The 12597-nt window shown below is 41.7% G+C and overlaps 1 protein-coding gene across 1 annotated transcript in view; it reads left to right on the top strand.

The window, feature by feature from the left end:
- Window positions 1-12597, top strand: part of CACNG4 (calcium voltage-gated channel auxiliary subunit gamma 4) — a 62208-nt gene that overhangs the window by 32834 nt on the left and 16777 nt on the right. The window contains exon 2 of the mRNA XM_050920670.1: window positions 9057-9140. Within this exon, the coding sequence (XP_050776627.1) occupies window positions 9057-9140 (84 nt within the window). The remainder of the gene's footprint in view (window positions 1-9056; window positions 9141-12597) is intronic.

The following is a 12597-nucleotide window of genomic DNA, read 5'->3' as shown; positions in this document are numbered from 1 at the left end:
TATGTCAAAGTATAAATTAACAAGGGAATTTGGAAGGATGTAAATGTCCATTCCTTTATCTTTTCTCCCTGAGGAATTGACGGACCATGATGTAGGCTTTAGAATTGTGCTGTGCTCACAAAAGAGGGGCCAATCAAATCTTGGTTGATCACCATATTAATGAGGAAGAACTGATAACAATCTGGTATCTAGGAAACTAGATAGATGAAACCAAACTAACTCCCCCTTAAGGGAAACTCAATCCTAGTAGCGCTAGCAGTGGGGAAAAGCACTGTTTGACAATGTGAAAATAAATATGGGTTGTCACTTGGCAATTATGAATGCTACATCAAACAGGATGACTATCTGATCTCAAGGTTGTAGCAGACAAAACTGACATTTCAGGCCTCTCTAATGATTGATAGACTGGCAGTAGCCTATCCTCTGCCCTGAAAGAGACTTCCTGATGTATGGTGCCATATGCAGAGGCCAGGAAAGAGAAATGAGAAAGAAATGGCTTTTGTTTTGGATGAAGATGAATCTGATGTCCAAGTGGGATACAATCCATTCAATCCTAATATAAATAGAGAGTAACACTGACGTCATTAGAGGTAGTCTGGGTTTATTCCAGTATGAATGAAATCAGAATCTGGTAGGATGATGTGGGATATTTGATTGAAGATACTGTCCTCATTGGTGCTGGAAAGCTATTACTTCTAGAGCTACCATGTGGCCCCAGTTAGTATGAAGTTTGAAATTTGCCTAATGAGAAAAAATATTAATATTCAATGCAGAGAGCAACATCTGCATCATATTCCAGGAGACATCAGTGCCTGGAGTAAAGCACTAGTTCTCTGACATGGCTAGAGAACTTTGCACAGGATGATGTGAATATTCAATGACATTTGCTGGAGATCAGCAACAATGATAGATTCCAACCTGGTGAAATTAAAGAGAAAAGGGTGTGGCAGGGAACAAGAAGTTAAAGCTTCCCAAACTACTACTAAGCCTCTTGCTATTTATGGCTGCAAAAGTAGCACACTCAAGACACAAAATAGGTCACTTCAGAAATGTGGCACTCCAGCCATGCTGCATATTAAGACTATTATGGAACAGCAGTAATATAAGTAACATAGCAATGTCAAGTTAGTGCCATTAGTGGTGGGTGGGGATGGCGGAGAACGCTTTAACTATTTAGGTTCCTAGCAAAGAAAGAGGCTAGAGCTTATGGAAGGATACCAAAGGAGAAACTACAAAGGGAAATAAGACTAGACAATGTCATACAGTGGATGATGTTAGTGAAAGCAGAAGATCTTAAGAATGGTGAGCAAAAAGCATGTCCTTCCCACATAGACAATTCGTGATAACTAAGGACTTTGGTACTAGGACATGGTGAGCTGCCTCATGGGTTGGAGGGCTTAGGGCTAAGACAACCCTGATTACAGCACAAGCCCGACCTGAGAGGAATCAGGTGATTCCAGTCCAAAAGAAGCAAGAAGTTACAGTAAAGTGGAGAAGTCCACAAAACTGTAGCAAGGTCTATAGCCATTGCTGGGAGCCCGGTGTCTCCTGCAGTGCCCTAGTCAGTGTGGGGGAAGCTCGAGAAGCAGGAAAGAGTGAGGAAAACTCTCCAGGAGCGAGGCCTGGAAAATACCCCGTGCAAGCCGGTAACAGACTGCAAAGGCCCAGCTAGAAAGATTGTGGGAAAGGACAAACCTCCAGGCAGGAGCGGCTGGGAAGCAGAAAGACAGTCCCTCAGGACTATGCCCAGCTTTTTGGGTGGGGCTGCACCCAGCTGAAACTGGGCTGAAGACTGAGAGTTGATGTCTGTTTCTGGATTATCAGGAGAGAGTCGCGGAACTGGGGCTGGGTCCTAGAGGGTCAGTATGCACCTGGGACTCAATAAATTGGACCCTAAGAGGGGATTGTTTGAATGACCTTTGAACTGAGTGAGTTCTTAAAGGGCCCTGACCCCTCACCCACTTCCACTACAGAACATTGCCCCGATTCAGCGCTTAAGTGGGTTCCGCAACTGTGGCCTGTATTACAAAAGATGTGACTTACGGCTCTGTGCATCAACAGTGCACTTCATAAAACTGACCTTTAAGATGAAGCAAATGCAAACAAACCATCATGTGGCCAAACTGTCAGGACTCACAAGGGTGTCAGGTAGCATCTGCCTCAGCCGCTGGCAGTGACTTTCAGAAGGAAGCTAGACTTTGGGTCTTTGAGCATCACAAAGATTGCTCAACTTCCAAACAGCTCTCAAAGCCAAAAGACCCAATAAACACATATTTTACCTCCCAAGGTTTCTTTCTCTGCTAGCTTCCCCATCCCTTACAATGAAGCCAGTGTGAGATGGCAGATTCACACCTGGCATGTTCTGCACACCACCTGCATCTATTAGGGCATGATTTCCTTTATAATGACAGCATTAAACATCTTTTGGCAAAGGCTCACAAAATCTGTACTTGTTTGAGGCACTTAAAAAAAAGCTCATGAAATTCTTTGAGAACAGCAGGAGATAAACAATCGACCGATGGACAAATTAATGTAGAAAGCGACAAGTCAAGCAAAGTCTATTTCTTTATAAGCAGAGTGGGCAGCTGGAGATAGCAAAACCCCACACATGAACATAAGGAACATGGAACAGACTCTGAGGAGCGTCAGCCTTTCCTTTCTTAACTGGCCATTTTATAGTTTGCTTATGGCTTGAGTAAAACCTAGCTGAAACCGAGGGATGTAACTGGTACCCTTAATTTAAGAAGCCATTAAATTCCTTTATGGAACCAGGTAGCTGAAATAATAGGAACCTCTACCTAAAATATAGGCATGTGTGTGAGGCCACTCAGGAATCCAAGCTACATGGGAAGAGGGGTTTCATGGGGTTTTATTTGATGGAGCTGTATATGTCTGTGAGAGAAGCAGGAGAAAAGACCAAAGAAGCAGACTCAGAGAAGCAGCAAGGAAGAATCAGACCCAGTCATGGAAGTAATGGCAGCATGACCCTGAGAAAATACTAAGAGAGTGAATTTGGGCTAGGTGCTGTCTGGAAAGGGGGCATAGAAATTGTTCCAGCTGTTTAATTCCTGCTGCATTCAGGGACACAGGACTTTGTATATCCTTTGTAAATATACAGGATTGCATCAAAGAAATACTTGGCTCCACCATCAGTTTCTCTTCCTAACCAGAAGAAACCATTGGACCCTGAATAATGGCAAATCATTCGAGTCAAAAAGAGGTAACAGAAGAGAAAGGGAAAAGAGAAAAAAAGTAAACTTTGTGGATCTTATTCTGCACTGTGGTGTCTGCTGGTGAAACTCTATTGCAGTTAGTACAGTTTTGCCAGTGTAAAACCAGAGTAATGAATGCAGTGCACAGCCTGGCTCACTAATTCTAAACTGTGCAGAGAGTGTCAGCAATTTCTGATTTATACAATCTCCTTAGTTCTCAAGCCATGCTGCAAAATATTTCAGAACTTGCCCGGCATAAGAACGATGTAAGAAAAAAAAATGTAACAATTGCCATTCTCCCCAGATATGTTCTAGCTATTGTGAGTCTCTCTCTGTTACTGGATGGATTTTTTTTACTTTCCTCAAATTAGAAATGCAAAAGTATTTTATTTAAAAAATAAAAATAAAAATGTGTGGCTATTGGTTAGATGAACATTGTGCTCCTGTAGATTTTCAGTTATAATTGCTCCCCTTCTTGTCATGTTGTTTGTAATGTTACCCTCAGATCAACCCTCTCTCGGCTGATGGTTTCAGAAGATGTGTCTAGTAAACATTCAAGTTTTAGCTATAAAATTGGCTGTCAATCAGCCCTGGAAATTGCAGTTCATGGCTTAATCTCAGAACCGATACAGCATGGGGAACAAGAAGGCAGGCCTCAGTTCATTGCCCATCCCATTCTGTGCAAATTATGGTCCTTATGCCTGGAGTGCAGCCTGTCCCTGAACTAATCCTTAAAAACCAACTCTCTACTCACCTTCAGATCCCTTCTCAAGATCCATGTTTGGTGTGATACCTATAAGAAATCAGCCAATTGGTTGATAGCTAGGATGTGCCACTGTTTTTTAATATACTAATACTTTTACCTAAAAATAAATGATATTTAAATTGAAAATGAAGGCTGCTTTGGTAGCACCAAATTGTGCATTGGCTCATTGATGTCATCACATTTTCTGGTTTTTGTTACCCTTTGTAAAGGTGTAGAATAGAATATGGGCTAATTAAAGCAAATGAGCAAGCAACATAGCCGGAGCGCATTGCATTCATTCTGTGACTATACAAAACACATTGTTGTGAAGCAGTTAGCATTGCTACACACATATCACACCTAACTCAAACTCCAGTAAAGGCAAAGCTAAACCACCTGAGAGTGCATACCCTGTTCTCCTCCATCCACAGGCACACACCTTACTAGTGTCACAGCTATCATCTGCTTACACATCATGCACCGCAACCTTAGCTCTTCCCCACTCAGCCGTCCCCTCTCCAAACTCCCCTTGCGTCACACTATTCCTTGTAGATATTTGAGGCTGTATTATGTTGTGCATGGTTGACGTAGGATAGTGTGGGGTTGGCACTGCAGGGGGTCGCTTGCTCAAAGTGCGAGATAGAAAACTGGCCTCCCTGGAGAGGACAATATTGATTTTTGTCTGAGGCGTCTAAAATTGATGCTTCACTTTAAATCTCATCAATAAGGGAAAATAGGGAAGCTGAAGTAGGACGCTTTGAATGGAGCAGCACCCCTGCAGTGCAAGCACAGAATGTTAATGAAGAGGGAGGGGGCACCCGCCAGAACCATCTCTCCTCCCGCTGCTATCAACATCTCTTCTCTAAATGCGTGCTCGGATCAGAAAGACACAGAATTTCTATTGACACAAACGCCCTGCACTAAAGGCCCTCTGCTATAACGGTGCCAGCTTCTTGTATGGTGGAAGTATACATTAAATGACAACAAAACACTAGCAGCATGGAATCATCCTCTGGCATATAATTTCCAGGAGTGGGAAGGGAGGCAGCAAAAGCATGGATGGCCTTGACAAGTACTCTCAAATATTTAAGCACTCCACCTTCCAGTACTGCGCTGGAAATGCTTTTCTAAATCATCAGGGAATGTTATTACTGACAAGAACTCAGCATGGTGAATGACTAGGATGCTTAAAGATAATCAGATAGTGTTTGCTGTTTCATCCAGATAAGGCTGTGGGTACTGCACCGCATGGCCAAGAAAATACAGGGAGGAAAAGAATTGAAACCCGAATTCCAATGGCAGCAAAGCAGCACTGTCTTTATCCCTGGTGCCCAGGATTTTGAGAAAGTTCAGATCTAGTCAGAAGCTCACTGGTCAGGCTAGTCTCTCTTATAGGCCTGAATTGGAAGCTTGAATCTGTACACCCTTCCTTCCTTAGGAAAGTTCAGATCTGGAACTGAATGTCACTGCTCAGGCACATCTTTAACTAGAAAGCCCAGAATAATACCAGTGGCATGATTGCTAAGCTAGTCAAATACTCCATTTGAAAATGATGGATAACTGTATGACCAATCATGATATGGTTTTGCTATGAATGTTAACATATAAGGTTAGTCAGATCTTATGTTTCAAGGCAGTAGGTCATTGCTTTCAGTGGTCGGGAAGAAATGTTAACCCCTCTGAACATTGTTACACAGTTGGATAGATGTATCATATGGGAGGATTATTTGAAGGACAGGGGAGATAAGAAGGTACTGCCCCAGAGAAGAAGGATAGTTGCTTTCCTCTGAACCATTCTGTATTGCCCATGTCTAGAGTCAGGCTACATGGAACGACAAATCTGATCTGGTGTTGGAAATCCTACTTTGTTAAGTAGTTAAAGTAACTTTAGCAAATACTATTAACTTAGGTACTTGACTGGCACCCGTAACCATGGTATCTGCACAGCTAGCAGTCTTGTAAAGTGTTTATCCTCACAGAACTCCTGTGATGTAGGCAAGTGCTTTTCTCCCCATTTTACAGATGGGAACTGAGGCCCAGAGAGTGAGTGGCTTGTCCAAGGTCACACAGGAAGTCTGTGGTGAAATCTGAACCCAGGTTGCTGGTTAGACCCTTAGTTCCTGAATCATTCTGCCTCCAACTATATCACTACTACATCATAAATGTGGGCTATTCGTTATTATTGGATCAAATCCTCACTCAAATTCTGATTGAAATTATTTGGTTGAGCGAGGTTCATTATCGAGAAGTGACCCATTTCGAAGGTACCCATTAAAACATATATCAGTGATCCTTTCGGGGGAGGAATAGTCCTGCTGGTTTAATGGTGTATTGCACCTTGGCCTCAGAAGGTGTCCAAAAGCGCTGCTCAGTAAGGAGGTGGACTGTTAGGCAGTGACATTGGTTTATACTCATGTCTGGTGGAAGCCAGAGTAGAAGTGAAATATTCCATATCCCTTTCTGAAGGGGGTAAGAGACAGCCCCAGTGTTCTGGCAGACACAACATCTCTGAATAAAATAAGGTTCTAAAGTAGAAGATTATCCCCATGAGCTATTATTGATATGAGGTGGCCACATTTGCTTACACACTGATCAGTACCTAACTGCCACTGTATCATTTCTTGTCAAGTACTATGGGAAACTTTAAAAAAGATACTAGTATTTTATGTAGATACTTGAGACAATGGGCCATTGAATTATAATATTAGACATTGTACTGGAATACTCTGTCTTCTTTTACATTTCACAGCTTTTGAACTTTCTGTAGGCCATTACCACTTGCTGCGGGAAGTGCTGCATATTTTGTTCAAACTCAGTTTTGGTACAGTCCTTAGTTACATTATTTTTGTTTTAATTAGATCAAGCAAAGAGAAGACTCGGCAGCTGTGCTAATAAGCAAAGAGATGTGCTTATGCTCACCACAATTTCCTGGCTGACGGTTATTCTACAGTCGCCACGTGAGCGGCTCTGAATTTTGCACCAGTCTGATTTCAAAGTTTAGTCCTATGAAAAAATATTTGTTGCATTTTGGGGTCAGTTCTGCCACGAACTTTGTTACTTCAGCCTACTGCAGTTTATGTGGCCAAAAAATAACAACAATTTCGGTGATAACCAATATATCACTGGAGTTCTTGACAGTGAGGTTAAGCCACACAGAGATTTTCATAAGCTCCCACTGAGCTGCATTACATTGCATTACAATTGTTTATGTAACAAATGTACCTAACCTGTTGCTGTTACTACCCATCAAATACCAGATGTTAGACAAGAGCTGGAACCCAAACCCCTGATCTGAACCACATCAATATTATTAGGAGAGAAGTTTTGGAATCCAGACTTTGATTCAGATTCAAATGTCACAGCTTCCTGTTCCTTCTACAACCAAACGGAAACCCCAGATCCCATCACCTGTGACAGTTGGAAGGGGATTTGAAATCTAGATGTATTCTAGAAATGTCTGGCTTGGAACCATTTTCAATGTGTAGCTTCATCGTGTGTACCCTACATGTTTGTATTCTTTCATGTGAATTTATTGGTGTTGAAATGTTCCAGATGTCCTGCCCTGGAAAATGAAAGGTGCTATCCATGGACCAGGAATGGCATGGGCAGCAGCAGTGCAATATTTTCCCATATTGCCCTCTCAATGTATTTCAACCCCTACGTAAAAGGAAGCCCCTCTAAAGATGAGATCGAAGTCCAAGTCTCTATATCCATCCAGTTCTTGGCTTCTCTGCTCACATTGCCAAAAATAGCTTCATCTGAAAAATCAGGATTTATTATGGAGACACTGGTCTTCCAGGAACAAAACAGAGATCACTGGGTGGCTTCACCTAAGCTAAAAAACAGCTGACAGATTATAACAACTTGGGCTGTGTTTGCATCCCTGACTGAGCTCCATAACTCATTGTGAATCTCCTGAATTACATAGTCCGCCATACAGATGTTGCCATTAAAAAGCCAGCATTTATGAATACTTAACACGTCATACTCTCTGTGATACCAGAGCTATTTCCTCTTTGTAACAAGGGGCAATGCTTCATTAACTATGTCAGGAGTCACAGCTTTTGGAAAATGTTGACTTAGAACAAAACATGCCTCTCCTATACATAGCTTTTAAAAAAATGAATGGGAGGAAAAAAGAAGTCTGAATACAGAAATTGGCATCCAGACACTACCAAGCATCTCAAAGAAATAACCACTCCAATTTCAGATGCTCAGACAATATGTTGTGTTGGGAGAGAGTCGCTTTCATTTCATAAACTTCAGTAAAAATAAGCTGTAAGATGGTTAAAAACTATATTTTGGACAGATTGCCTTATTTAAGAGCCATAAAAGAGCAACAACCAGTCTTGAGTGAACAAAGAGTGGTACCACAAAATATGCTTAGCGGATACTAATTCGCAACTGAACTGCTGTGACTCATCTTACAGACAATTCAGGTGGGTCATTTATGCACACAGGATGAGCTACTTAGCTGTTGTTTAGAGCCATTGAAATGAATTACAGAGAATATTCCTGAGCAGTTATCACAAATAAAGTAGCCGTGCCACTTTATCCTGGGAATGAATTCAATGAACTGTGTAGTAACAAGACCTGCAGTTGAGAGCCACCGAGCACAGCAGAAATCCCCTGGCTTGGTCATTCTTTTCTAGAAAATCCTTATTATGAGTAAAGTAAATGCACAGCCGTATCCTAGAAGGTGCAGCTGTACTCCTGCTAAAATGGTATTAAGTGAAGATTTTCAAATCTTTGTTTGGTGAACCTCAAGCCCTTCTGTGCAGTAGATAACTCATCCTAGATTAATTTTATTCCTGAGTGTGAGAGCACCGGTTAATGAATAATAGAAACACAGAGACTGATCTGCACCGTAGGGCCCTGCTCCTGCACGTTGTTGATGGATCCCTGGTCCACATGACGCTCACTGTGAGATTGGTATCTAGATTATCTTGTTGATGTGAGGAAATTGAAGACCAAACCCTACACGAGAATAACTGCCTCATGAGGGGGAAAAAATGGAGCAGAACAAGCAGATGACCATTTATAAAGGTCCTTTTTCTGTGTGTGCATTTCAATGTCTTGTTTGTTTTATTCTTGTTTAGGAATCTACAAAGGACATTGCTTCCGAATCAACCACTTCCCTGAGGACAATGACTATGACCATGACAGCTCAGAATATCTTCTCCGTAAGTGTCAAAATAACATGCCTCCTTAACAAGGATAAGCAGTAGGGACAGGTGAACTTGTTGGGGTAGCTAGATACAAACCTTCTTTAACTCAGAACACAAGGTTCCTTCATCCCTAGAGATTGTGCCACACTGGCAGTCTGGATGCAAAGACCCCAAGACTTTGGAGAAGTTTGAAATCTGAGCCTTGATCCAATCCAAACACTGCAAGTGGCCCCAGACCATATAATGGCCCAAACCATAACCCTGGGAAAATCTCAATACTCACATCACATTGATGTCAATAAACGTGTCTTATATTCGGGAGTGGGACTTTGGCTCCAAACACACCCCAAATTGCAGTGGTGTAACTTGGGCCAATCTCTTTAACTGATAAGTCAAAAATGGACATGATTGTGAGTTCTCTAAGGCGCATCAGTCCAGCTCTGTTTTTTCAGTATCTAAACCAGGGGTACTTGGGACCAGGGGCCCATTTCATTCAAATCTCTTAAACTCTGGAGGGATGTGCCTTTTTCTGTGTGTAGGGAGAGAAAGGTGGGTAAATAGTTCCAGGTTCAGTCATGCTAATCCATGTGGGAAAAAACTCATTTGAAAAGTATTTATGGTCAGGTCATTGCTCTCTCACTCCTCCTCCTTCTCTTCCCTTCCCCCTCCCGAAATACTTTTGAGAGAGTACAATTGTCTGGTCAGACGCAAAGTCATTGCAGCTCATTATAGGTCTCAAGGTACCAAGGGGGCAGTTCCCTGCTCGGTTATCTCAAAGCATGTGGAGTTCAGTATCTGGACATCACTGAGCCCACAGTAATCCGTGGGGAGTTGATTGGTAGAATCCACTCCCCTGCCTAAAGCCCAGACTTTTAAAAGGTATTTAGATAACTAATTCCCATTGATATTTCAATACCTTTGATGCTCTGGATCCAAGTCCCTTTTGAGAATGGGAGTTAGGGGCTTAAGTCATTTATGCACTTTTGAAAAATGTCCTCTGGTCTTATATTTGCCTAAAGTTATTTGCAACTCAGACCTTTGGAACGTTTTAGCCATTTGGTTGTGAGATCTGGCACTTGCAAAGACATTACAGTAGTAAGGGCTATATGGATGTGTAGGTAGACAAACAGAAGTGGATATTTTTCCATTATTTAGAATAAGAATCAGACCATCTGTGGCATCTTTGCTATATACCCAATCCTTATCCGGAATTTCAGTATAATTCACCACATATTTTTCTCAATTTCTTCCCATTAAAAAAAAGTTGGGCTCATGTTTTAAGTCCTCATCAATTTGCAGTTAAGACAGCATGGCAGGAAGGGAAGCCCAGTTTATGTGTTTTGCTGATGCTGAATTGTTCAGGTGAAGGGCATCAAAAAGGCACAGCGGAATGATCGCATTAAGCTCAGAAGGTTCACAAGATTTTTCAGGATTCAGAGGGTGGCTTTGTACAGCCTGCTTCACTGATACCAGCATACTGTAAACAGACAAAAGACAAATGAAAAGGGTTCACATTGTTAGTGCTATGGGACATTAATCCAAAGCTCACTGAAGTCAACAGACTGACTGATTTAAAGCCCACAGAAATCAATCAGAGAGAGAGAGAGAGAGAGTTTAAAACACTGTGACATCAAGAGATTTATATACACTTCAATTTTCCTATTTACCATTGAGACGTCCCATTAAATAAACAAATGACAGATGCCATCACTGCTCACATGTGCACAGAAGACTTATACTCAATCTTTTGTGGGAAAAGTCACCCCACTAGGTATAGGTTTTAAAAAATTTCCTCCACAGGCCTGCACAGAGACTTAAACAACAGATAACTTCTTACCACACTGTGCTGTGTTCAGTTGACAGGAGTATAATTTCTGGAGCTACCACGATGTAACAGCTGATTCCATAGAGGACACATCAACCCAGCGGAGTTGCATTGGTGTAACTGAAAGGAGAGTTTTCCCAACTCTGTCCATGGACTGCATGACAAAGGCCTTGTCTACACTGCCACTTTATGGCGCAGAAACTTTCTCGCTCAGGAGTGTGAAATAACACCCCTGAGTGACGCAAGTTTCAGCATTGTAAAGTGGCAGTGTAGACAGTGCACCAGCGCTGGGAGCCGCGCTCCCAACGCTGGGAGCTAGTCCCCTCATGGGGGTGGGGTTTCTGCCACGACTACACCACCACGTTAAAGTGCTGCCGCAGTGAACATTGGCAGTGAAGACATACCCTAAGTAAACCCTAGGTAAGCTGAATTTATTTTGCTCCTTTGATCTTCACACCTGCACTCCATCCACTAGTCTAACCGGTAAATGTAACTGCTAAGATTAAATCCTGACAAGCAGTTCTCCTATTGACATTATGGGGTTTTTTTTTAATAAAAGGAATCCTGCCATTAAAATGTTTTAATTCCTCCACCCACAAGTGGTAGCTAGGATAAGGCGAAAGTAGAGAAAAGGAATTATACTTGTCAGAGATCTGAGATTTGCTGCAATGTATGCAATCATGGATCAGTGATGGTTTTAGAATCCACTATCTTGCAAAGCATCAGTTCTAAAAACAAATACCAAATACCACTGGAAATAATGGAAAATAGGGATTCCTTGCTTTTCAATTATATAAAGCTTTCAAGCCATGGCAGTCTGTAAGGTATCCGATCTGAAATATCACAATAATGTAAAAAAATAATTTAAGATGTTTTCAGTGTTTTTATAAAAATATAAGTACCGACTTTACTGTCACACACTGATACCTGTTAAATTGGATTGCTGTAGCTACTTTGTCTCCTGATAACGAAGGCAACCTGGCCTTACAGGTGAAAGGATTTGCCAACTAGGGTGACCAGATTTCACGATTTTATAGGGACAGTCCCGATTTTGGGGTCTTTTTCTTATATAGGCTCCTATTACCCCCCATCTCCCGTCCCGATTTTTCACACTTGCTGTCTGGTCACTCTGTTGACAATACTACCAGTGAAATCAACTGTAACACTTTAAACATTGTCAATATGAGCTTTTCCTTAAAACATGTGACATAAACAAAGCATGTACTCACAGAGCAGAGTAGAGAGATTTTGTTGGCTCTTGTATGGAATGACAGCATCACTCATTCATATGAATTGTGGCTCTTCCACTCACAACTTATCCCAGCCAAACTGTGTTAAGATAATAAAAGTCAAGTAGGTGAAAGAAAAGGGGCATTATTTAAAAAAAAAAAGAAGATCTGGGTTCTGCAAAAGTGCATCTGCTCTTCCACCTGCAGCTACTGCAGATGCTTGTGGAAATCAGGAAAATATACATCTGAATGGTAAGTTATATGCAAAGTTGCTGTAGCCATGGTGGATCCAGGATATTAGAGAGACTAGGTGGATGAGGTAATATATTTTATTGAACCAACTTCTGTTGGCGAGAGAGATGAGCTTTTGAGGTCACACAGAGCTCTTCTTCATATGTAACAGAGGCCTGGTCTACAC

The sequence above is a fragment of the Gopherus flavomarginatus genome, chromosome 12 (assembly GCF_025201925.1).
Source record: "Gopherus flavomarginatus isolate rGopFla2 chromosome 12, rGopFla2.mat.asm, whole genome shotgun sequence".
NCBI classification, from domain to species: Eukaryota; Metazoa; Chordata; order Testudines; family Testudinidae; genus Gopherus; species Gopherus flavomarginatus.
The sequence above is the reverse complement of the archived record's forward strand: the minus strand, read 5'-3'. Positions and strand labels throughout refer to the sequence as shown.